The 27,879-nt window shown below is 37.0% G+C and overlaps 1 protein-coding gene across 4 annotated transcripts in view; it reads left to right on the top strand.

Moving 5' to 3' along the window:
• The first annotated feature begins 5,735 nt into the window (after nucleotides 1-5,735).
• The window catches only part of nedd4l (NEDD4 like E3 ubiquitin protein ligase), a 62,740-nt gene continuing 40,596 nt past the window's right edge, over nucleotides 5,736-27,879 (top strand). For all 4 annotated transcript variants that reach the window (XM_057359698.1, XM_057359699.1, XM_057359700.1 and 1 more), the window contains exons 1-3: nucleotides 5,736-6,089; nucleotides 17,947-18,020; nucleotides 25,384-25,465. In XM_057359698.1, coding sequence (XP_057215681.1) covers nucleotides 6,045-6,089; nucleotides 17,947-18,020; nucleotides 25,384-25,465 — 201 coding nt within the window. In that variant the 5' untranslated portion in view covers nucleotides 5,736-6,044. The remainder of the gene's footprint in view (nucleotides 6,090-17,946; nucleotides 18,021-25,383; nucleotides 25,466-27,879) is intronic.

Below are 27,879 nucleotides of genomic sequence, written 5' to 3' on the forward strand. Positions count from 1 at the left end.
TAGGAAATCTGCACAGAAAGTAAAGATTTGCATTGAGTTTTTCTCAGAGCACAGTGATTCGTGAGCAATTCCATTTCCTAAAAGCAATGTAACATCCAATTAAGACATTAAGTGTAATCTAAAATGTGTAATCTGAAAGAGTTGCATTTTTTGAAATGACAAAACTGCATCCATTAGGCCAAGATAATTGTATAATTTCTGTGGTTTAGAGTATTCGTATGGTACTGTACGAGTGGATGAGAGAACATGCTAAATTAAATTGTAAAGCAAAGAGTGAAATTAACAGTAAAAAGCAAGCCATTAAAGTTATTACCTCGACTATTATATGAACTCCAAATAAACCTAGCCTGCATGAATTCTGTGGATTTATGATACAATTTAATATTTACATTTATGCATTTGGTAGACGCTTTTATCCAAAGCGATTTATATTGCATTGTATTATACATTTGTTTCTATATGCAATCCCCTGGGATCGAACCCATGGTCTTGGCAATGCTATTGCCATGCTCTTACCACTGAGCCACAGGAAAGCTAAATATGCTTTCATAGTATTGCTTTTCTGAAAATCAAGCACAATGTGTAAAAAAACTTTTCTCAATAAAGAATAAACAGAGAGACATCTCACTTAAAGAAAGAAAGACATCTGCATTTAAGTCAAAACCACTGACTCAAAGCACCTAAATTTCTTTCCCTTTCCCTTTTTAACTAACGACATTTTCCATGGCCTATGATCAAGTGGCATGATTCAATCCCATGTGCCAAAACATTTAGAAGGAAGTCTTAGATCAAAGATCAAACAAGGTCAGTGATTCGCCTTGGAGGATATGCACTTCACAAAGGTACAAAAAAGTCCCTCTGAATGACCTCTGACGATTAATATTTATTTGGTCAGCTGAAAGACTTGGTCAGTACATGGGTAGATGAAAGGAGCTCTCAAAACATATTCATAAGCCATTAAATAAAGTCATAAAGTACAGTCATAAAGTGAAGCTGCATTTTTATTGGTGTGAAGGTCAGAAGTTTCTTCACATGACCACTGAACACTATGTACACTCACATGGATGATTTGTTTTTTTTTACACAACCATTTGCTGAAGGATTTAGGTTTTTAGTGCCCTGTTATAATAGACATGCTATAATATACACACATATGCATGCATGCACAGGCACACATTACATCGGCTACCCATGCTTGTACTGTACGACATGTCATAAGAAAGAGTCTGATGAATGATGGACGAAAGAAAGAAAGAGGACTGGTTGTGCGTTTTTAATTCTTAAAGCATGCTGACTATTCTGATTCAGTGTCTTTTACACAGGCTCATTTCCCTCCCTGTCTCTGTTCAGATCTGCTCTACTAATCTTTGAGATTGATCTGTCACTATGACCAGAGAGGGTCAACTTCATGTCAGGATCACGCCAGCTGTTCAACACTGAATGAATGCAACATTACTGTGTGCTGTTTTTTAATGACACTGTTTGTCATCCATCATAATCCACGGTTCTGTTTTCAAACAAGCTAATGTTCCTGTTGTTTCAGTTTCGCTTTTTTGGCTTCAATAACACTAAGACATTTCATTACAGTTACAGAACAAAATACTTTGTCAGACTTTCAATTGGCCGTGTTTGGCATGACTATCCTTTGATAACCATCTGGTATGTCTGCATTTTCTATAATATGATTTTCTTGCCCTGCGAATGACAACAGTATTTTCTTCTGCATGGTTTAACCAACACAATCTCACTGCAAAAACTGCAAAATTCATATGAATCTGTACGATCTCATTCCTACATTTTAGTATGCTTTGCTTTAGGGGCAGAGTATTTATCCTATACATTTGTTTCTAGGTATGTGCAATCCCTGGGATCGAACCCATGATCTTGGCATCATGCTCTTACCACTGAGCCACAGGAAAGCATATAGCTATACGAATTAGCTATACCTTGTAAAATAGTTACGAATTTCCATGATATCAGGTTGGTATAACTAATCCATGGGATTTTACAGTTACCTGCAAATGTGCACTGAAAAAATCCCATAAAAAAACTGAAATTTTCTGGCAGCTGGGAGCGTAAAATAACTTTAATTTCTCATAAAATTACATAGTTTCCATGTTTTTCTTGCAAATTTCCAGCCTTTTTCTGTACTTTGAGGGGTTTTACCGTATTTAAAAAATATGTGAAAAAGAGTCAACAACTGTAAGAATTTTTTTTACATTTATTAATTTAACACATTTTTTACATTATACGTAAACAAATCTGTAAAAAACAACAACAGTAAAATTCTGTTTTTTTACATTGTGGGAAAACCCAGAGTATTAAATCCAAACCATTAGCATATTGCCCTAGCAATGAACCTTGACCCTTGTGCTTTTGGATTATTCATGACAGGGGTCAGGCTTAGGTTTGTGTGGGCCTGCGACGAAGATCTTAACATAACCGAGTGTATAAAACAAATATCAAATGCACCCCTCTCCCAACATGCATGCCTCTCTGGAGCTTCCCAACCCAGTACACCTGCTGAGATTTCTGTCCTGAAAACCTTCAGTAAACAGCACTTCCACAGGGTTGGGGAGGGAGCATGCAGAGGAGATCTTGTACTCCCTCCTACAACTCGCTGGATGTGTTATGTAATTCCACCATCTGGAACTAGGGATGGTTTAAAACATGACAATTGTTATTAAGGATAAGAATGGCGTTTGAGCTTGGTCTAATATTGACATGTTGTCAAAGGGTCACCTAAGCCAACAAGCCTAAGTAATCCATTACATTATGAGTAATCAGTAGTTTGACGTTGACGAGAGATTACTCACGGCTGTTACGTTCAATACTGTCACGTAGATACCACATTCTCAAACGCCTACTTATAGTCATTAATAAACCCAAGCTGAAAAATGTAAGTCTTAATAGGTTAGTTCACCCAATTCGGTCATCACTGATCTATCCATATGTATACTAAACTAAACATCTCAATTTGTGTTCCAGAGAAAAAAAATCACACATTTTAGAATGAACATTTTGGGTGATTTCTTTCATGTGTCTACAGATTAAGCAGATATTTGATTTCATTGATATTACATGATATTAAAAATGATCTACTGAATAATCTGACATTTAGCCACAGCTAAGTAAAGCCCTGGTTAAACCATAAATGAATATGAGACTAAACTGGGTCACAGGATATTTTTAGTGGCAATATGAGGACACCTGCTGGTAAAACTTTGTCAAATAACATTTATATATTGAGTGCTTTAGTGGTCATTATTTTACAGTTATTTCTAAAGTTCGCTTAAAAATGAGCCTAATTAATACATTTATGCATTTGGCGGATGCTTTTATTCCAAATGGATTCACAGTTTTATACATTTTTTATCAGTACCCTATCCATGACCATATGTAATGCTAACACTTGTATATAATTTTATAGAAAAATTAGGAAAAAATGCACTGCACTGCAGAAAACTGTGGCCAGTATTGACAAAATTATATTAGACTGAATAAACATTATTCTGTGCCAAACCATAAAACCTTAACATTCCCAGAAACCAATACTGTAATCAACAGTTAGTGATTTCACAACAAGAACAAGCCACAGAAAATCCCAGAATGTCATCACGTTAAATACTCTGACACACTTGAATATTGTTGGAGATTATGACTCACTGTTTATTAAGCAACTCATTTCTCTGCTCTGTGAGATAAAGAAAGAACATAAATATGCTGGAAGTAAATTAATTTCCCGTATCACAATGATGTTGTTTAAGCATTATATATCGGTCATTCCTTATCCTGGTGTTTTTTCAGGTCCTCATACTTCATGATGATTTCATGGCTTGTCCCTTTAGGAGGGGACTCCTAAGCACAGTAGAAAGAATTAGTAGGCCCATGACAAACTACTTTATTAGCTTCATTTCTAAAACCAGGTTTTATTTACAAAAGCAATTAAGGTTAATACAAATTATGTGTAATTCACAGTGTTGGGTGTAACTAGTTACAAAATAATTCGTTACTGTAATTTAATTACTTTTCCCTTGAAAAAGTAAAGTAAGGGATTACTCTTATTTTTTTCTGTAATTTAATAACAGTTACTTCTGATGTAATTGAACTAAATACTGTGTAATATATACAATAGTGGAATTGACATCAAAATTCAAAGTCTAACTTTAAAATCCTTTAATGTGTCCTCACATTTGTAATACTTTGGTCGGTTAATATGAATACTTGACGTAGTTTCATATTATTTGTATGAATGAATTAAAAGAGCTGTGTCATGTCTATCCTTGAATCACTTAACTAATCAAGGTTGATATAGATATAGAAAGTAATTAGTAGTAAGTAATTAAATACTTTTTGGAGAGAGTAATTTGTACAGTAAACTAATTACACTATTTAATATGTAATTAGTAACTAGTAATTAATTACTTTTTTCAAAGTAACTTACCCAACACTGGTAATTCAGTGTAATGAACCTTCCATGAACCGGAAGTTGTGATCGTTTTTACTTCTGTATGCTGACACATTTCCGAGTGAAAAGGCATTTCAAAGGAGAAACTTGGTGGGCGTGGCTTGCGTTTTTCACTGCGAATTGATTGGATGTGTAAAACACCTGTTAATTGATTTTGAAATGAAACTGGCAGCAGACTGACAGTTGAAGAGGAGTTAAGGGATGCTCCGGCCAAGCCCTCTAATTTATGTCATTTGAGATGGATAGTCATTTCAGGGCGGAAGTGCATTTTCAGATTTTAACTGAAGATTAAGAGTGATAATAGCAAGCATACTGTATAACACTCTTGTATAAAGAATAAATATCAGTTAGCAGAGCTAACGTTACCCTGCCTTATCACTGTAGTTTACACAGTACTTAGGCATCAGCGTTTGCATTCTTACCATGCAGTTGTCGACTTGTGGCTGTTCGGGATCTATGATTCCGATTGTGTATGTTCGTTTTTTATCTTACTTTATTAGAGTAAAGTCGCTGGAAAGTCCAAACTCATAGGAACATCTTAACTTTCGTTCTTTTTTCAATAACGTGAGATTTCCGTAAACTAGTCTCTTGGCAAAGTTGGCAATTTTCTGTAAGCAAGAAAAACATCCGAAGTTTAGTCATTGCGCTAAAACGTAAGCGAGAGCTGTAGCCTATTGAGGTGCATTGTGGGATTGACTTTGACTTTTATTTTTGTCGTTTCATTCAGCAAGGGGTTTGTGGTCCCTTTACACAACTTTTTATAACTAAATAGATATTCAAATTTGAATCTCAAGTTCATTTTCAGTCTGTTGACCACAACTTTACTGTTTACCCTGAAAAATCAAGAACAGAAAGAATCGTAGGGTTAACAGGCTTTTAAAACAGTAACGATCGAAAAACAGTAGGGGGTGCTACAGTACCGCTATAGGAGTCTCGTTTTCAAGTTCAAGACTCAAATAGCGTTTTACAGGAATCCAACTATCAAGTTCAATTTTTAACCTTATGTGTGTGTTTAAGCGTTTACATTCTCAACATATTAATACACATTACGTACAAATATATAGAGATACACAAACAAAACATATGTGTCAAGCTCCTATGGCTCCATATATTTGGATCCAGGAAATTACCCATCCCTGATTACTCCAAAAGTGCAATAGCTTTCCCCGGCCTTTAAACCGCACCGATTGGCTGTTTTGACATTTCCGGAGTTCCAGACTACTCTCTGATTGGACAAACGAGCTGTCACTCATTTCCGCGAGGAGTGTTTCGGATCCTGGGAGGAAGTGAATGATTCGCGTTTGCGCTTGACGGGGAATCATATTGTTGGGGATATTACGCGTGTATTCACCGAATTTGAGCCGTTAAATGAGATTAAACGGGAGGACGTACATCTCTTGTTCATCGTCTCGCGATATGGTTTAAGAGGATAATCATTTTTGGGCCACATACTTCGGTGTATAGGATCAACTTGTATTCGCAGGAGGCTTGGAGAGGATACACTTTGCTATTGTTCCAGCTTTTACACGAGTGTGTGCGTTTTGCGTATGTGTGTGTTAAATTGCCATTTGGCTTTATGGCTACGAATTACGAACCCATTTATGGACTCTCAGAAGATGAAGTAAGTGTCTTTGTTTTCGGTACATGCTGTGTTTAGATTATACACTACACATGCCTCCCAGCAGATTGTTATGTTTTTCATATTTAATAACATGGTTTTATATTTGTGAGGTTGCCATTGAGTGATGAATACATTTTAATAAGTAGATTTGTGAGTTTTAAATGCCCGTACTGGCATCCCACATTTTCCTATAACGTGTTGGATTTACAGTTTTAGGGGATGTAAAGGTGTCATCACAACTACAGGTTTTACTGTCTTTCTATTACTGTCATATAAGAGTTAAGATTCAGGGGTTGTCAGTCTTTATCTGCTGATTTATGATTGACAGCTTACCTGCTGGCACATGTCGGGGTGTCCCGTTCTGCACTCACAAGTGAGATGCTATTATAGTTAAAATTGGCACTAGAATTGACTGATTAATTTATGTCTCTATTGCTATTATAGAAACTTCTGCATACTATAATAGAAACTGAGTTTTATTTAGTGACAACAAAGCAATAGTTTTTCAGATATTGTCTTTTCCAGACACGTGGGAGAAATCCAACATAAGGGGAAGACATTCAAGTGCTTGTTTATAATAAGGACGTTTAGATATATGTTACAGAACCGTTTTAGAACCGTTTTAACGGATCGTATAGCAACCACAACACCATGTTGTCAATCATAACAGGACCCTAGTGTATTCACAGCAAATTCACATGAACTGTCATGAGATCATGGGAACCACCTTTGAAAACAGGTGCTTGTCCCAGGTTCAGCTAAAGCTATAATAATACCTTACTATGTCTTTTACCTGCTTTTAATCTGTATTTTCATTCGTAAATGCTATTGGTGATGATGTCGAAGGAACTATTTTAGTGGCCGTCATCCAAAGGAGAGACCTGAGTCATGTTCAAAGTACAAGTTGGCAATATTTTGGACGTATTTATGGTGGTATCAAATCAACTGGCTTGCTAGCAGTTTCTAGAGGGATGTGGCTTGGCATGCAATGCTTTTCAAGTTCTTACGTGAAAGGTACTGAAGCACAAACCCTGAAAGAAATGTATGAACAGTTCATTAATAATTTGTGTTTTTGAAAGCGTCTTGATATGTTTAACGTGTGTGTAAATGTTATACGTCATGAAAAGTACTTGACATTCCAAGATTAACTTTAGGACATTTTCCTTGAGGAAAGTTTATGACAATCTGCACAGAAGTGTATACTTCAAAAGAATATTCATCATATCATGTTCTATTAATTAATAGGCTGACATTTGTCTTAAGCCCATAACTGTGCCCCCTTGGTAGATTATCAAAAGTGGTAGCACCAAAATGTATAACTATACAGATTAGATTAATAGTATTTTCAAGGTAAGACATTTTTATTTTTTAAGTGGTGTTTTTCACAGCACATTTACTTTCCCTCCAAAATTCCAAAGTCGTATCGTCACCCCGTCCCAAGACACAGAACACATACACACCAGACACAGAGGGCAGACATCTCTTCAAATAGCTCACATAATTAGTATTCGTTGAGCATCTATCAAGCTGGCTGGGAGCCAGCGCTGTCAGCGGACCCCATCACTTGTTTCTGTTTTTTTTTCTGAGCTTGAGAATGTTTTTCCACCATTGTAGTCCTCTGTTCCCATGTCACTGTCAGTACGCAGGACTGACAATATCTCCCTCAACAACAGTCTATTACTAACCAATAACTGTCTGTCTTGTGTCTAAAAAAAAAAAACTTGAATCCTCCTAGTAGAATGGCCTTGTAAACTAACGGTACTGTTTAGCGTTCTGAGAAAATGTTTATATGCTCTCTTACTTGTAAGTCGCTTTGGATAAAAGCGTCTGCCAAATGAATAAATGTAAATAAATGTAACTACCTTCTATTAATTCAGATCATCATTGATTGAACTCTTTTGGAGTTTAAGTGGTCTTGTTAAAGACCAGTGTGTAATTTTTTGGGGGGATCTATAGACAGAAATGCAATATAATATAATCTTTAACATTTATAATAACTATGTCTTCAGAGGTGTATAAAGACCTTACTTAATGAAGCGTTATGTTTTTATTACCTTAGAATGAGCTATTTCTGTCTACATACAATGCGGGTCCCCTTGCGTTTTGTTTCTACGGTAGCTCTAAACAGACAATCTAGATATAGTCATAAATACTTTATCTCCTTCGGCAAAGAAGCGGAAACGTGACGACATCTTAGTCCTGTGTCAGCCACCGTAGAGCTTCGAAAGGGGGGGGGAGGGTGGAGTGAGCTGTTGGTTGCAATTTGCGACCTCACTGCTAGATGCTGCTAAATTTCATACACTGAACCTTTAAATTAGAGCTTAAAATTCTGTTTACTATGTTTACATCTATAAGGTTATCATAGAGATACGGTTGGATTAGATACACAATAAATAGGTGTCCATATTAACTTGGTATGTTTGTATATCATTTTCAATATGAAAATGTTCTTGTTTGTTCCAGTTCACATAAGCTTTTTCTGTGCTTTAGGTTTGCAAATCAGTCACCAGCCACAACAACATAAAATGTTGTCCAATATTAATACTTGTCGCTGCATACCTGGCATTGATGTTCATTTATCTCTTTCTCATTTCTTTGTGTCGTCACCTTAATGTGACGATTTGGCCATTAGGTAGGTTTGTATCGGTCAGTTTTTTGGACCCACAAAGGCTGCAAATGCTTACTCGATTACGTGCTCACACCCAATATCATGAGTGTGGATTGTGGAATGTGATACAGCCACACGCTGTATCGTCTTCATTAAAAATACTTGAACTTTAGTTACTGCCTAATCATCCATGAGCCGGCTAACATTCCTTGTTGAAGTACCGACTGTATTTAAAAAGGCCGAAGACATAAATCCATTTCAGGCAAAATGTACCATTACTGTGTCAAATATAAAAGTATTTGCTTTTAGACTTTCTCTTAGGGTTTCAAACATTAATAAGCAGGGTGCAGACAGTCGCATTAACCTGTGATGCCAGTTTCAATCATACCTCTCTACATTCTTCGATATATAGGATTTATTACTGTATTTATACCTGAGGGGAAATTCAGCACACACACCTTTATATACTTTGCTTCCACTGTCTGGATTGCCTTACTATAATATGTAATCTCTTACATTTGTTCACCCCAAAATACAATTTCTGTCATTAGTACACCCTCATGTCATTCAATACCTGTGTATGACTCTTCTCTGGAACTCTTTCTTCTCTGTTCGTGTCCATGCAATGTAAGTCAATGTTGCTTGGTTACCAACATTCTTCAAAATACTTTTGTGTTCTGCAGAAGAAAGTCATACAGGTTTGTCATGATATGAGGGTGAATAAATAATGAAAGACTTTTCCATTTTGGGTGAACTATCCCTTTAAAGTGAATGATGTTGTTGAAAGCATTTGCTTGCTCATGTGCCAGTAGAGCCTATATTGAGTTTCTTAGGCCCTGTCCACACGAACACGGGTATTTTTCAAAACCGCAGTTTTTACATTTTTTTCAAAAATGATAAATTGGCCTTTCTTCCACACGCAAACGCAGTACTCGGTCACTGAAACCGAACTTTTTTGAAAACTCCTGTCAGGGTGAAGATTTTTAGAAACGCCGTAACTCCGGAGATTTGGTGCATGACGTTGGAATGCGTGCCGCTATCTCCTTTGTCTGACGTCAGATTCCAGGCTTCCGATTGACCAACACGGCTTTATGGTTAGGGTTATATCGCCACCTGTTGGTTTGGCATGCATTTGACAGCGCTTTATAACGTGTTTTTGCGTTTTCGTGTGGATGCAGGGTTTTTTTTAAACGAGGAAGGAAATACTGTTTATAAAAATACCCGTGTACGACACGTGTGGATTAGGCCTTAGCCAGCGTAGCATTTGGTTTCACATTTGATGCAGGTGATATAAGATTGCATCAGTTTGTTTTTATCAGTTCTACCAAGCGCAAAACAGACACGCTTTGTTTGTGATCTTTGGGAATGTGGCACCTCTTTGGCACCAGGTGTGAAGCAACAATGGTGTTAAATGGAATTTTTTGAATTTGGAGTTCAGGTCATGGAATGTTGTAGTCTGTATTAGAAGCTACGAGAAGGTTGTGCATTCTGTTTAAAAGTGACAGACAGTTTGTGAAAACAGTCTCTAGTTAAGCATTTACAAAGGTTCAGGGGAGGTACGTGCAAGATCTGGGCCGCCCATGCCCCCCAACCCTTGCTTCTCTTAGTTAGAAGGCTATGGCCCGGTTTCACAGACAAGGCTTATCTTAAAACAGGACTATGCCTTAGTTGGATTAGGATATTTAACTCACTTTTATCAAAATACTTTAGAAAGGAACATTACCTGTGTGCATCTTTAGACAAAACAATGGCACTGACATATTTTATGCTATGTTAGGGCAAGTTATTTTCAGTTATTACACAGCTCATTTGAATGCTTGATTCTGATTGGCCAGTCGCGACATTCCAAGGGTTCAACCGCTCATAATGAATAATACCCTGTAACCCGGATGCTGCAAATCATTTTGAGAGGGGCAGTTTAATATTACACAAAAAATATTATAAATATGTATTTTCATAACATATATGATATAATATTTACAAATGATTAAACCAATTTGCCTGTTCGTGACGTTTGAATGTCGTTTCTTGAAACTAAACGGCTTTTCCTTGCTGAAGGTCTGCATTCGGTAAAAATGAGCTAATAAAATGTTTCAAATTCACATTTTATGTCCAGTTTTTTTCTCATTTGGCAAGTAGCCGTGTAATAAGCGGGATAATGTACAAGCAGCTGGCTGTTATCGCGAAATAACTCTCCGCTTCGCGTCTGTTCCTGATCACACTGTCGGGGCTTATTTCTGCCATAACAACCGGCTGCCTGTACATTATCCCTTACATGAGACATCTCCAACATTCATTTAAGTCTGGGACTTGCCTTAAGCCTTGTCTGTGAAACTGGGCCTATATGTTTTACAGCAAACAAGGACGGCCTCTATGAAGCAAACTGGGATAAAGGTTGCTGTTTATTAGCAGTGCACTGTTTAATAGTGTTTCGAGATAATCTAACTCCCCTGTTCATGGTTAACTCATTCCTGAGATTGAACTTGAAACTTGTGTTAGAAGATTAGTTACTTGAGGTTCATTAAGGGTTCACATTTGGTCTGCGTTCCCTTGAAATTGAGTCATGATAGAGTTGAACAACTAAGTTATCGTACTGTGTCTGGAGCGCAATATAGACTTTGCAAGCGGCACTAATTTAAATGTACTTGGATACGATTGCTGAACATCTTGAATGATGATCAGATGTTGTGATAGCTATTGTTAATGGCCTGCTGGGCAGAATGTTCATTTCACAGTCGCCTAATTCTCTCTGTGCTGTTTCACTTACTGTTGGTTGCAGTGCAATTGAAGTTTCCTTAAGGGACACTAAAATATATTGCAAAGTGAGCATGATGACATAGACACACCAAATAGAGTCTGTATTAAGGCAGACTTTAGCTCTGTTGAAACCGGGTACCATGTCATGTGTCATAAAGGAGACCGGTATGGAAATGCATCCTCTGAGCTCTTGAAAAGCTGTTGTTTTAGCATTCAAATGATGTAACTGCTAACGGTAGCTTGAATACATCAATACAAATGCTTTGTGTTTAGCTGGGTTAAAAAACGATGAGCGTGTAACGTGAGATGTGCATTGGTAATAAACCCATCGCATTGACGTGCATCGAGAGGCTGCTGCTTAGAACTGGATTTGAGCACTTGTGAATCACTTAAGTTTTCTTGGTTATTTGTTTGCCGCAAATGCGTGATGATGTGTGACTCATGTTCGGTTGTTGTCTATGCTACTATGTTTGCAAATATTAAATTTGAGCGTAAAAATAAACCAAAACATTTATTGGTATTTTAATTAAATTGTAATTTATCATTGTAATATTAATAGTTAATGATTGAAAAATTAGCATCAGTTATTGTTCGGGAAAAAATCTAAATAGGCATCCCTAATAAATGAATTTATGAAATATATTTTTCGCTCCAGAGAAGCGCTAGCGTTTTGCGCTGTTATTTTTAAAGGTCCAATGTGTTATTTTTTGGAGGATCTGTTGACAGAAATGCTATATAATATGCATAACTATGTCTTGAGAGGTGTATAAAGACCTTACGTAATGACGTGTTGTTTTTATTACCTTAGCATGGAATTCACCATGTTGTTTTTACATCTTAGTCCTGTGTCAGCCACCGTAGTGCTTTGAAAGGGAAGGTGGAGGGGAGGAGTGAACCTTTGGTTGGAATTCGAAACCTCTCTGCTAGATGCTGCTACCTTTCATACACTGGACCTTTAAATCATATTTAAGTGGATATCTTGTTGCTGGAAATTGAAATTGACCTCCTCTCCAGAGACCCTGGCAAAGCATGATTTCCCAATTCAGAGCTAACACGATGATGTATGACTTGGAAATACCAAACCTGTCACAGAACTAATCGCTGGGCTTGCGCAGGAAGCCAGTCAGAGCCGATGTTAATCCTAATTATCCAGCCTGATGGCCACAACCTGAGTAATACTTTCCTTACATTTTATGTGGAAGCCCTGTTGCTCTGAGACATCATATTATATCAGTCAAGCATGTTAATAGGGTTGCAGAAAATCCATTTGAGTTTATAAATAGAGTTGATGAACGCAGCTGGTATACCCTTTGTTGACGTAGTAAACACAACACTTGATTTTGATTGGATGAGTCCTTTGCTGATGTTTACAGTAAACATCACCATAGAGTTTGATGGGAGTGTTGTAACCTAGTGGTAGAAGACTCTGTTAAAGGAATAAGTAACCCAAAATGAAAATTCATCACTTATCGTCATGCCATCTCGGATTTATCTCTTCCTTTCTTTTGAATCTTATCTTTATAAAATTATTATAAACCCACTGGAGTCATTTGGATTATTTAGAAATGTACTTTTTGGAGCTTTACGTTGTGACCTCTATACGGTATGAAGTAATTGATATTTTTATTTAAAATATCCCTATTCTGGGAATTGGGATTGCATGAGATAATCTTCATTTTTCAGGTGAACCATTCCATTAAAATCAAAAGTCTTTTTTGGCTTTTAGTCCATGTCTAATAATTTTGAGTGTTATTTTATCGCACACAATAACAGTCATACAGCCATTAAAGGGTTAGCAATGCATGTCCTTATAGTCTTTTACGTTCCCCATGTCCTCTTCTGCTCCCTCAACACAGGCCCTGGCCTCCATCAGCATTACTGATGAGTTATTATCATCTCTGTTAGTGGCCCAAACCCAACCGTCACCTCTGCCTGACCAATTTATCTGCCTGACTGTCTGGTGTGTAAAGTAGGCAATTTTATGGATTGGGTTAGAATGAAGGGCGGAAACACTCTTGCTTGGCATTTTCTCTTCAAGCGTTTGCTGCTTTTAGCCTTTAGACTCTGAAATTTATGTATTTTTTATTGAATTAGTATCGTTTTGTTCAATTATAATTCACTACAATAATTTGAACCAGAACCCGAAGAGAGAATTGGATTCTCAATAGAGGGCTGTCAATAGATTATTCACATCCAGAATAATGGTTCTGTACAAAATATACAGACATGCTCAAATTTGTTGGTACCCTTACAGCTCATTGAAATAATGCTTCATTCCTCCTGAAGAGTGATGTAATTAAAAGTTATTGTATCATGTATACTTGCATGCCTTTGGTATGTCATAGAATAAAGCAAAGAAGCTGTGGAAAGAGATGAATTATTGCTTATTCTACAAAGATATTCTAAAATGGCCTGGACGCATTTGTTGGTTTCCCTTAGAAAAGATAATACAGAATTGGATTATAGTGATATTTCAGTTAGTTTCTTTAATTAGTATCACACATGCATCCAATCTTGTAATCAGTCATTCAGCCTATTTAAAAGGAGAAAAGTAGTCACTGTGCTGTTTGGTATCATTGTGTGCACCACACTGAACACGGACCAGAGAAAGCAAAGGATAGATTTGTCTGAGGAGCTCAGAAAGAAAATAATAGACAAGCAGGTAAAGGTAAAGGCTACAAGACCATCTCCAAGCAGCTCTATGTTTAAGAAGTTTAAGGTCCATGGAATTGTAGCCAACCTCCCTGGGCGCGGCCGCAAGAGGAAAACCGACCCCAGATTGAACGGAAGGATAGTGCGAATGGTAGAAAAGAACCAAGGAAAACTGCGATACTGCGAAGTGATACAATCTGAACTCCAAGGTGAAGGTACTGTACGTCAGTTTCTGATCGCACCATCCATCACTTTTTGAGCAAGAAGAAGACCCAGGAGGACTCCACTTTTGAAAGAAAAACATAAAAAGCCAGACTGGTATTTGCTAAAATTCATATTGACAAGCCAAAATCCTTCTGGGAGAATGTCCTTTGGACAGATGAGTCAAGACTGGAGCTTTTTGGCAAGTCACATCAGCTCTATGTTCACAGATGAAAAAAATCAAGCTTCAAAGAAGTGAACACCATATCTACAGTGAAACATGGAGGCTCGGTTATGTTTTGTTGATGCTTTGCTGCATCTGGCACAGGGTGCCTTGAATCTGTGCAGGGCACAATGAAATCTCAAGACTATCAAGGCATTCTGGAGCGAAACGTACTGCCCAGTGTTAGAAAGCTCTGTCTCAGTCGCAGGTCATTGGTCCTCCAACAGGATAATGACCCAAAAAACACAGCTAAAATCACCCAAGAATGGATAAGAACAAAACATTGGACTATTCTGAAGTGGCCTTCTATGAGTCCTGATCTGAATCCTATGGAACATCTATGGAAAGAGCTGAAACTTGCAGTCTGGAGAAGGCACCCATCAAACCTGAGACCGCTGGGGCAGTTTGCTCAGGAAGAGTGGGCCAAACTACCTGTTAACAGGTGCAGAAGTCTCATTGAGAGCTACAGAAAACATTTGCTTGCAGTGATTGCCTCTAAAGGTTGTGCAACAAAATATTAGGTTAGGGGTCCCATCATTTTTGTCCGTGACATTTTCATTTGTTTTATTATTTACAATATTATGTTGAATAAAAAATCAAAAGCAAAGTCTGATTTATATTAAATATGGAATAAACAATGGTGGATGCCGATTTCTCTTGTCAGTTTCAAGTTATTTCAGAGAAAATTGTGCATTCTTCTTTTTGTGGAGGGGTACCAACAAATTTGAGCACGTCTTTATGTCTGTGTACTGTGCATATTAATTTTGTACTTATAAACACTAAAGCATACACATACATGTATATAGCCTATATTTAGGATATATTTAGATGTATTTATTTATATTTACCAATCATTTAAATTATTTATAAATGTTTATTCATTTTTAAAATATATGCACGTCTGTATTATGCTCAGTACACAGTGCACGATTAACCGAAATATATATCACGTGATTTATGATTTATGCACAGCTTGTGAGTGAAGTACGGTAAAATGCTTCTGCACCCGAAAGCCAGAGGGCGCTCTCGTGCAGAAACTCCAAATACGCACTGCAGAAGAAGACCATAACACGCATAGTTCTAGGAAATGCCTAAGGACATGTTTTTTTATCACTTTTCCTCAAGCCTCCTCAGGTATTTTCATAATAATAAAGTATATTTATAATGATCATGTTTGACGGGTGTTGCTTTTTTAAATGCACGTTATAAGCGACTCAAACTCACACTGCTTTTAGATCGAGCAGCATTTCCTACTGATCCCAGAGACGTGCTTCACGGACAAGCTACGTATTAAAAAATGATCGATGCCTTGCGTAATCGAACCAGCTCGAGTTCAGCATGATTTATTGGTAATCGCGATTAATCGTGCACACTGCACAGCCCTATGTAGACACAAACATTTATTTTGGATGCGGTTAATCGAGATTATTCGTCTGACAGCCTTTTAATTTTTATTGAAAATACATGAAGAATGATCAGGAGTGCGCAAGGCTATAGGCAGATTTACATTCACACAGAGAACAATAACTATAAAGATCCACACCAATGGAAGATAAAGCAGTTTTATAAGCTCTCTGTCGTTTCACACATTAAATGCACAAGCCCTTTAAATTTGGATTTAATTGGCGGTCAATGTTTTATTGTTCATCCACTGAAAAAAATCACTCTTGAAGTGATCCCAGTTTTATCACCCCTCTGTATTGCCATGGTGTGGGCACCTCTATTCTCTTTAAAATTTTAAAACTTTATAACCATCATTCTTGGTGTTAACAGGCCTCAAAGTCTTTAAGTAATTCAATTCTTTCAGCTGATTTAATTTGTTCTGAAGGTAACTCTGGTACTCGTATAAAACTAAGTTTCGGCATAGTATCAATGTGGATGTTGTTGGGAGAACAAGGGATGTTACTGTACCGGTTACATTATTTCTCATAGGAGTTAATGGAGTCTCTGCTGTTCTTTCAGTTTAAACAGGGTGTATGTTGTACAGGTGTGTCATAACATGTTTTGGTGGAGTGATTATGGTGAGAACATAGAATCTTCTTGGCAGAGATGAAGGATTGTGGGGCGAAGGCAGCGTTTTGCCTTCAACTGCATCTGGTTGCTTTTCTTAATATACTCCTAACCCTGATGTTGTTGTGGATTTTAATTTCCTAAATTTAGAATAGTTGCTTACCACAGGGAATCTCGTCATTGTTTGCATTTCTTATTAAAAAAGCATCCATCGTCCCGGCCCTCCTTACAGTCACATACTTTGGTGACGTTTGACATCAATTCTCATCTCACCGGAGCTCATTTTGTACTGAAATAATCAGGTCAGAAACAGAATTAATGCAGACGAGTTTGCTGTTTACTTGTGTCTTCCAGTAATGCAGAATCGCAGACAAATATAGAAGAGGAATTTCAGACACGCAGGAAGCAAAAGTGGGTAAAAGTGGTGTAAGAGGGCCTTTCTCACCCTCTTTTCGCCCTCAGTAGTGTTTCATTTCTGTAATAGTTCCGTGTAAATGCAGAGAGGGTGAATAATGTGTTCATTGTGCAACCGTGAAGGGAATGAATCGCTATTGAATGCGAAAGAGGTGATGTTGTTGGCATGACGCGCTTATACAGAGTGGGAGTGGGAAGTATATCTACTGGAAAGTTTATTTGTGGGTTGCCAAACTAAGAGTGCAAAAAAGTTCATACGTGTGTTTCTCAAACGCTTTGATTTCTGGAGCCAGAGTTTATTTGGGAGATGAAGTAGTGATGCAACAGAACCAGAGTAGTTTATCTTACAAAATTAAGTGTTTATTGTTGTTTTTGTATCAAATTCCTATTTCGTGCTCAAACCATATTCTCATTGCATTATGCATTCTCATGCATGGATTGTATTGACATCAAATTTCTATAGAATTATATAGTTTGGCATGTTTTTTGGCATCAACAACAAAAGATTACAAACCAGTTTACAAGTTGATGAGCAAGATTATTTTGCTATGCACATTTATACGGATGCTTGCGTTTTACTATTTGCTGTTTTTTTACCGCTTCCTTTCTGAGACCTAATCAGAACAACAAACCTGCCACTTATTTTTGGATTACAACCCACTAGTTAAGAACCGATAATTAATTTAAATCACATTATTCACCCCTAAGATAAAAAACATTGATTGATGAAAGGTTATGGTGAAGTCCCTGTAGGAACTTTGTCTCAGATGCTATTATAACTTTGAAACAGTTCTCTGTGTCCAGTAATGAACACAAAAGCTTTCTTGGCTGTAGTTTCCTCTTCTTTTCTTTTAAATTGTCCTTTTTTAATCCTCTAGTGGATGGATAAATTGAAGTGAGGTTAAAATCAGGATAATCAGGATCTTAAATTTAGGCCACGAGACATTGATTTATTCATAATGGTGTGTTTGTGTGTATATTGTGTTTTGCAGAATGAATCACGCGTTCTTCGTGTCAAGGTCATTGCTGGCATCGATCTGGCGAAGAAGGACATCATTGGTGCCAGGTAAGGAAGAACTACAGGAGGTTTCCAGAGAGATGGTGCTGTACAGCACCTGTTCAATCGGTTTCTTCATTTATAAGCTAATGCATGTGTGTACATGTGTGTTTCTTTCTTTAGTTGTGTGCTGGGCCAACTATAGGCTGACCTCTGGGGACCGCTCTTATTCTCGGTTTAGACAATAGACTTATCCAAACAAATGATCTGTCTGCCACAGGAAAGCGGCACAAAGACAAATTCTTCGCTGATGTTTTTTTGTGCAATGTTGCATGTTTTATTTGTTTAACTTCGAAGTTTTCAAGTCTTAAAGTCAAAGGTCAGAGAGGGCACTAAATGGCAAAAATGTTCGACATGCAAATCTTTCATGCCCTAAATCTGTGATGCCAGAGGGGATTTAGAGACGTTTGCATAAATATGCATTTGTCAGTTAAGGCTCTTTAAGTTTTACATGTTATTTGATAGGCCACAATATTTTCTACCAAGTTTGAACTTTGGTTGTCATGGTACAGTAACAGTAACCCAAAGATGAAATAAATCGCAAGAAGTTGAAAAAACAAAACAATAGAAAGAAAGGTATGAATTGGGTAAGCTGCTCTTGATTTAAATGCTTAGAAATCGAAACTGCTGATCTTATTTTACACCTAAAACAGTCTACAGTTATGGGCATTGAAAAGACTAACAATGCCTTTTGTCTGTAATGTCGTTGATCGAACTCTTAAATTACATGTTGCTAATAAACAGTGTGTGCATAAAGGCAGAAAAAGACTGGCCTGGCAGACTCTTATGTAGTACTTCATATAATCTGACATTTTGTATTAGGATAGACTTGGTAAAAAAAAGTATTTTTGACATTTCCTTTGTGTTCCTCGGTTACTAAATCTTTATGTTTGGCTGATAAATCTTTACGTTTGGATGTCATATACGTTATAAGATTTATATGATATAACACAGTATTTCTTAAAATAAAAAGCCACTCAAATGGCCACAATGCATCACGTAGACAAATAAGTAATCTTGTAACGAGGGGGGCTTGTCAATGTGTTACTGTTTTTGTTTAGTTACATCTGCATGTTGTAAGGGGCTCCCGGCAGGTATATTAACCTTTGATACGAAACCATTTAAAGCTTAACTATTGACACCTAGTTACAAATCTCTCTGAGAGATTAAACTTCAACTTCAAAGTGGAAGGGTCTCGAGTTTGGCTGTTTGTAATGTGTAATGATTATACCCTCTTACATAAACACGGCCTTATCAGCTGTTGCCAGTTTCTCTCTGTAATGGGTCTGTATTTGTTTTCGCTGCTTAACTGAGCAATACGTTTCCTGCCATACTTCTAACGGTCTGCTTCTAGCATATTCACTTATTTGCTTTTTATTTGTGTAATATTTGAAAATGATTGACAGATTTTTCATAGTTAACCCACAATACAACAACACTTCAGCACTTATAACATTTTCTAATGCAACCCCAATAGTTTTTGTCAAAATGGCATGCTATATTTGCTAGGGCTACACAATGTTATATGTTATACAGTATAAATATAGTATAGTATAAGTATAAATATAGTTCATGTTTTTTACTTGAAGTATTGTATTGCATATATATTATTTTTGGCAAGTTATTGCAATATTGTTCTTCAGTGTTGTGCATCCCTAGTTGCTACAGTTATTGTTAAGACGATAACACTGCTGTAACTTGGCATTGGTTAACCCCTGTCACTAAAAATACAAAAGAAATTCTGTGAGGGATGAAACTGTGCAAAACTCAATGCCAAGACTTAATGCTATTCTGGGTGGCTGCCATGGCATTGCTTTGTGTGAGTGGTTGTTAGAGCCTGGGTAGGTCAGGGTTTTTCCTGGCTCAAAATGAGGCGGAGGTGGTGCCATCCTGATCTTGTACACACACACGTAGGCCTACCGTACCTTTAAGTGGCTTAACCAAAGTGACTTTGAGTTTGACATATTAAAAGTTCTAATAAAATTAGATAAAAATCACAATTATTAAGTTATATAAAACATTACTTTTATTCAACCAAACAGAAATGTTTTTTTTAATCAAATAAAGCTTTTTTTATCATTTCAACTAACTTTTCAGCCCACAATAGCCAACTGAATTAACCTAAATTCTTTCTAAATGAGCAAAGCTGATTCACATCTTGCATTCTCTGTGGTTCACTTTAAATGATTCAATGATCTCTTATATTCGCTAGTGACTGAAAAGTTCAATAGTTTAAATGAATCGGTTCAAATGAGTTATTCGTGTGCGAGTCGTTCTGAACGCAATGTGCGTTCATACTGGCGAACTCGCTGTGTACAGTATACGCTGATTCAACGATCCAACTGCACAGCTAAAGACATTACAATTATGTACGTCATGTTAATTTAATAAATTTCAAGAAATTAAACGTACTTGGATGCAAAACAAACAGCCGTGAAACACAGGCTGGCTCTTGTTCTGCAACTCTTTTTAGCGCCTCAGTGTGCTGATAACGAAACAGCGCCTCTACTGTGGCGTAATGTCGCAACTGCAGTTACAAATGACAGTCTGTTAAATGCACGCAGCATTTCTTGTGAAGACTCGCAACATAATTTTGGCGAGAGCCTGAGGCGGCACGACATTTGACGGAGGCGGCCGCCTCCAATTTCTCTATGCAGGAAAAACCCTGCTAGGTGGAATCTAGGAGGTACTGGCCCAAATCACACAAGCCCTACTTCTGTGTTCTTGTCTCTAGTCGGGTTCCCTCTCATGATGCAAGTCTGAGGGATTCATTTTAGTCTGATTATCAAGTCTTCCATCAGCGATAGTTTTTAGGTAACATTGCTTAGAAAAGTAAAAGCATGCTTGTTTTGAAGTAGGGCTGTCACAATATACCCCATAATATATACAATAAACAATATACCGGTATTGGCAATAACAGTGATATCAAAATCCATGATTATCGATACAGTGTTAATTGTACACATGATAATATTGTAAATAATTCGACACCCTTTAAAGTTTTGCCCTAATAACCATAATGATTACAGACTCTCTCTCTAATCTTCACACTACATTTTAATTGTAAGTTGTTGGCCAAAAAAAAGAGATAGCAAAAGAAAACAAATTTAATATGAACTTGACTGACTGCATTATTAAACGGTTGTCGTGATAATATCAGCAATGTGAATTTGGTCACGATAACCGTGAAGTTAAAAAGAAAACCTGATATCTTGACTGCCCTTGTTTGACATCTCATTCTGCCTGTATCATAAATTATTAGTATTATGGGTTTGTTTAAATCCCTAACCCAGAGTATGATACATGGTAACAGGAATGCTCAACACTGCAGCTTTTAAGGAAGAAATTGAAAAAATGCTTTTTGCTTGTACAGTATCTCTGTTTCATCTCTGCCTGTCTTTGTGTCTGTGGCGTAGACGTCACTGTTCCTTCTGTTGTAACTGTGCTGATCTACTGTGGACTTCATCAGACTTGTCTGCTCCAATCACAGTGTCCCTTTGTGTGTGTGTGTGTGTGTGTGTGTGTGTGTGTGTGTGTGTGTGTGCGCGCGTGTGTGTGTGCGCGCGTGTGTGTGTGTGTGCGTGTGTGTGTGTGTGAGGTGCTCACCTATCATCATGAGTGTGTGTATCCCATTCTGCATGGCAGTGAATACAGCATCCTGCTGGCAGTAGATATACATTTACCGGCCTCTACTTTATTGATTTGCTTGTAATTTTCAACGGATGGTTAAAGACAAGTCTTGCAATTTTGTTCTTTTTTCCACTCCTTCTCTATGTCTGCTTTGAGAACAGATTGCTGAACAGCACCATACAGTACCTGCAAAAGCAAGAGTGTAATTCTGCATCTGGCATGCTCGGGTTATGAGGACTGTGCTAATTATAAAGGGAATTCAGCTGTGCAAATGAATGCCATGTGGCACCATCACAGAAGTCTGAACAGAGAAAATGAAGAGAGTTTGACACTACCTCACCCAAAATGTATACGCCCAATATTTTATTGCCTCATTTTATCTTTCATGCCAGAGATGACCCTTCTTTGTGTAGTTTTGAACTCTGACAGGTTTATACAGTAAGTTTAGTTACGTAATATATTAGTTAAAGATAAATGGTTGTTGGTCCATAGCACGTTAACACACTTCTTTTAAACGCACTGGACTTTATTGACTTGATTTCTGGAAGTCTTTGACGCGGCATAGTTTTTTTTAGAGAGCCTCCCCTTGTAGATGATGGGAAAATCAGCTTTGTTGTTAAAGAAAAGAGCGAAAAGGGAAGGAACATGACATCCTGCCTTTGGCAGATTTAAACCTGATATAAAACATGTTTCTTTAATTTGTTTTGGCAGTGAGAGCTACAGACAAGTGTGAATTTCCTGTTCTGGAAGTGAAGTATTTTCATTTGGAGATGATGCGAGAATGTGAGAAAGCGAGTGTTTTATGTGCAGTTTTTTGAAGACCCAAGGCCAGTAAAGTTTCAGATATAAAATATCAGATTTTCACTTCACAATTATTATGGCCAATAACAATATAATCACTGTATATATGTATAAAAATAAAAAAATGTTTCATTTGGTATATTGTGTGTTTGTTTTTCTTTTTTTTGGCTAATGAATCACAATCAAAATACAAGTGAAGAAAGAAAGAGACATTTTGTAACCATGTGTCTCTTAAGGCAAAATGTTAAACAGGTGCAAGACCATCACCCTAAGCTATAGTGTCAACGCTGGGTTATTTATGATATAATCATGTGTGTATTATTAACACAATATAATCACATTTATTTATAATCGCAGTTATTGTCAATACCCGTACACCCCTAAATTTAAATAAACTTTACATAATTAATTGGAAATAACCATTTATGTAAGGTACAAAGCTGAAAACTGACATGAAAACATATCCTTAAACTAGAATTTTCCCACTGTTTGCTATTGTTTTATTTATTTGTTGCATTAAGCTTTTTTTGTGTGAAACCAACAACATTCAGTTTCTGGTTTTGTTTAGGTTTATTTTGTCCCATGTCTGTTTCAGCAATTCCCTGGTCATTTTAGTGATCTGTCGTTTTAACTACGCAGAATTTTAAGTGCAAACGAGCCGTTTTTACAGGGACCTCTAACTGCATTGTCGTTTGACAGCAGATTTCTATCAGCTTTGAAAGTCCTTGAAAATGTCTTTACGTGCAGAAAAGCTGCATGTTAATCGACCGTGAAGTCTGTAATCCTGATAACCTATAGTTTACCTGACTTTGCAGCATTGAGCTGAAAGCTGGATCAGTGTATTGTCCATCTCAGAATTCCCCTTTTGTTGTGAAATTCCCTTGCTTTCCTCTGTAGTTTCTGCTTATTGCACACAATGGAGCGCTGAACCAACTCCCCCGTGACATAGTCGCCCGTCTCTAAGGTAACGGTGTGCAGTGTCCGTGTGACACCTGAGCGGCTCTGTGGCCTTTTAGGGGGTGAAAATGGCTCTGTGATTGGGTGTCTGGGGTTTCTCCAGTGCTGGAGAATGAAGGATTTTAGAAATACCACAGTAGGCTTATGTGACTCTTGCCCCATCAGGGCTACAACATTGAGGGGCGGTTTCCCGGACAGGGATTTGCTTAAACCAGGACTAGGCCTTAGTTAAATCAGGATATTTAAGTTGTTTTTAAAAACATACTTAACAAAAAAACATTACTGGTGCGCATATTGACACAAAACAATCACACTGGTATATTTTAACATAGGTCATAGTTATGCCATATGTGCAAGTTGTTTTCGATCAAGCCACCTCTAACATTTAAGTTAGTCTGGAACTTTGTTTAAGCCCTTTCTGGGAAACCGCCCCTTAATCATTGTAATATTTTTACTGCTGTTCACACAGATATGCTATTTATATTTGCAGTGTGAGAACATTTGTTTGTGAAATGACATTCAGTTTCACTGGAATATTTAAAAAGCAACTAATACTGTATGCTATTGAACACATTTATTCCAAGTTATGCTGACTACGGATAGTGTGCAAATCTGTACTTAACATAAAAACAGGTTCTGTCGAGGTCTTGCGTTTTTAGCCCAGCAGGTAGTTTTGTTGTCTGTAAATGTAAGATTATGTTGAACTCGTTCAGAATTGTTCGGGTGGGACGGGGGTGTCTGTTAGTATTGTAAACCAGCATAAACATTACTCGACCCGGAGAGAGTAAAGCTGATTCAAGCAAATCTGCAGTTCCCAAACATGCTATTTTTGTAAAAAACACTACTTAGTTTTTTTCCGTTTGAGCTTTTGTTTTGAGTAAATTCAGTCAAGATTCCATTGAGAGTGACGATGAATCACCTAACAATCCTCATGTGTCTTGATGCTGTAACCTCAATGCAATCGCTTGGTTTATATGCGAGAAATACATTGAAACAGAACAATTTTTCTTTAAAGGTTTAAGCTATTGATGGTTTCAGCGGCAACAACATGAACTAATGTTACTGTATGTGGCTCAAACTTAACATCCGGTAGACCTCAGCAAGGAAACAATAACTGTTGAGTAGATTTAATTTAGTACATTTAATATACAATTAATTATTCATATAAATTAAACATAAAATAAATTGTTATATTACTTACTAGCCACTAGCCAAACCGATAACCAAGTGCAGACCGGAAGTTAACTTCAGGCCTGGTGTGTGCGTCCGAAGAAACTGTCTAACCGTCTATACTACAAATAAGAATGTGTCTACTATAAATATACTTTGCAAGAAAACACAAAATGTTCATGTCTTGCGTTTTTTCTCAGTAATTTATACCTCAGTCTTTACCTTTTACCTTTTATATTCTCAGTCTTTACCTTTTACAAGTGTCATACGATGATCACTCTTGTATGAACTGTCATATTAAATACAAAATGTGTAATTTGTGCACAATTTGCAGGCATGTCCAATGTACATGGAATGGTCACCAGACACAGTGCATCTGACATATTGTTCAATCATTCCCTTGTTGTGTGTTTAAAGGTTCCTGTTTGTTAAGATAATGAGCGCTACCATGCTAATCGCATCTTGGCATGTGAAACTTCTTTAAAACCATTAATGGCTTCCTTTCTTTGTCTTCCCCTCATTTCCTGACTGTTTTTACAACTTCACCTCATTTAAACCAATTACATAACTCTCTATGTGTGTTTGGTCCTGTTTGTCTGTCCTTTTGGGGACCAAACAAGGACAGCAAAATCTGAGCTCCGCATACGGTACGTTGTGGGCTCCATACAGCCGGTTCCCATGAAAGAAACTTCTTAACCATACTTAATGTTGCTTATTTGAAAACGGAAACATGCAATAATTCCATTAGGTCAGTTTAAAAATGAAATGATAAATAAGTGATTAATTTAGTATTTGTCTCCTTGTTTCTCTTTAGTGACCCTTACGTCAAGCTGTCACTTTATGTTGCTGATGAGAACCGTGAGCTTGCCTTAGTTCAGACGAAAACCATCAAAAAGGTAAGACTGACTCTCATTTAAAGGCTTGTTTATAACACTCTGAGGCATTATTTTGGGGCCATGTTAGGGATTAAATTGTATGAATACACAAAGGTATAAAGGATTTAAGGTTTGGGTTAAAGTGATACTGTAGGTCACCCAAAAATGAAAATTCTGTCATGATTTACTTACCCTCTTGTCATTTCAAACCTGTATGACTTTCTTTCTTCTGCAGAACACAAAAGAAAATATTTTGTAGAAAGTTGGTAACCAAACAGTGCTGGCACCCATTCACTTCTATTGTATGGACACAAAACCAATGCAAGTGAATGGGTGCCGGTTACCAACATTCTTCAAAATATATTTTTTCGTGTTCTGCGGAATAAAGAAAGTCATACATGTTTGAAATGACAAAAGGGTGAGTAAACAATGGTAGAATTTTCTTTTTTTTGGTGAACTATCACTTTAAATGGTTATTCTTAAAGCTTCTAAAGCCACTAGGAGGCGTAGTTCCATAGATCTGTGGTGCACTGCATGGGCTTTAAAGCGATATGTCAGGTCTTGAATAATATAAAACACTTGTGTCAATCATATGAATTCATGACTGTTTAAATATGAGCAAACTAGGTAATGAAATGTGTCTTCTGGCGTTCTCCTTTACCAGAGAGGCACGTTTAAAGCAAAACTTCCTGTTCCACGGGTGGAATTGACCGGGTCATATTTTACCCTAAAATCAAAAGAAAATAAATAATATATACAATTAATAATATATACAATTGCTTTAAGACATTTATGATTGTTTTTCTTCTTTACATTTAAGCAGTTGTCCCATGCCATTCACTTTTATTGGACAGGCTAAAAATGCTTCATTCTCCACAATCAGAATATAATTTCATACTTCTTTCTTTTTTTATGTTGGGGTTAAATATATCCCAGACATGTTCTGTTTATGCTTTTGTCCATTGCTCTTAAAGACCAGTTAAATGTGTGGTCCATCTCAGATTGACATGGCAGGTCAGTCAGCATTTGAGTCATTGAGATCCATTGAGTGCGTAATGGGTAAAGCTTTAAAAGCTCTGAACCTCCAGTGCTGTGACAGCAGACTCTTCAGGATATTAATAGCTGACAATGCACTGCTGTGTGCAACATAAGCCTCATTGCTCAGTTCTCTGTGTTGAGGGGTGCTTTAGAAGTCCTGCTTTGCTATAAAACATTCTGAAGACTCCACAGCCTGCAAGAAATCACAATATAGAGCGTCAAAGAGACAGATGTTTTCATAGGTTTTGTTAAGTGTAGGCCCATTGTGAAATTTATATTGCAGATTTTGAAATATAGTCCGGTTCTATGTATTTGGTTTGATGTAATGCCTTTTTTTCATTTATTACAAGGTTATGGAGGCTTTTGCTGTTATGGATGTTAATGGAGATTGATGTGGTTAAATGTACTGTGTAGGATTGCTTATTAAATCATTATTAATATTTTTTTTTATTGTAGAGTAATAAAAAAACCCATCAAAACAATAATGTGATGATGAGAATTGATGCGACTAAAGAAAATTAAAACAAAAAAGCTATATTTTAGCTTCTTTAAAGTATAGCAGAATTGGCATTTTATCAGCCCGTTTCTTTAAACAGGATTTTAGTAGTTCCCCTCTATGCTGGGCTCTTATTGGCTGCCTTTTCCTTATTATTTAGTGTTTTTTAAAATAAATTTTTTGTTTTCTAATGAAAGAAGTTATATGTTTGAAATTATTTTTGTAAACAATTAACATGAACATAATAAGCAAATGATTTTCTAGATCGCAAACTACGTTTCAGTCAAGTGATCCTAAACTTTTGAACAGCAGTGTCAAATTCTATCATTTTAGATCATCTTAGCCCCTATCAGTTGTTATTTTGTGTTCTTCCTGTGTATATAATTTACACCTGGGTGTGCTTCTGCATTTCAATAACTAAGGTATTTTTACAAGTTTTGGCACATGGTTAACTGACTAATAAATCGGAAGTATTTATTACAGCATCCCATGTGCCTGCGTGTGCGAACATCATTGCCTATAAACATAAGTTTATGCCATGCTTATGGTTTCATGCGTGAGTGTCATTTCGGCAATTGTACAAGTGTTCATCAGGGTCCAAAAGTCATAATTAATTGCTACATCTTTTGCAAATGCCTAGAATAGAAAAATGAAGGTAGAGACATTTTCACTTGCTGTCTTACACCGTGTCTACACCGGACGCGACATGACAACCTGCTTGTTCTTAATGGCTTTGTCGCGTAGCGCCACGCCACATCCAGTGTGGACAAAATGTAAAATTATAATGGGTTCTAATGCTTTTCTAATGTCGCGTCGTGCCCGGTCGTGTCCGGTGTAGACTTTTGCACCCACTGCATGTTTACCAAGTTAAATCAATTAAGGTTCTCCTCTGAGGACACTT

The sequence above is a fragment of the Triplophysa rosa genome, linkage group LG19, assembly GCF_024868665.1.
Source record: "Triplophysa rosa linkage group LG19, Trosa_1v2, whole genome shotgun sequence".
NCBI lineage: Eukaryota > Metazoa > Chordata > Actinopteri > Cypriniformes > Nemacheilidae > Triplophysa > Triplophysa rosa.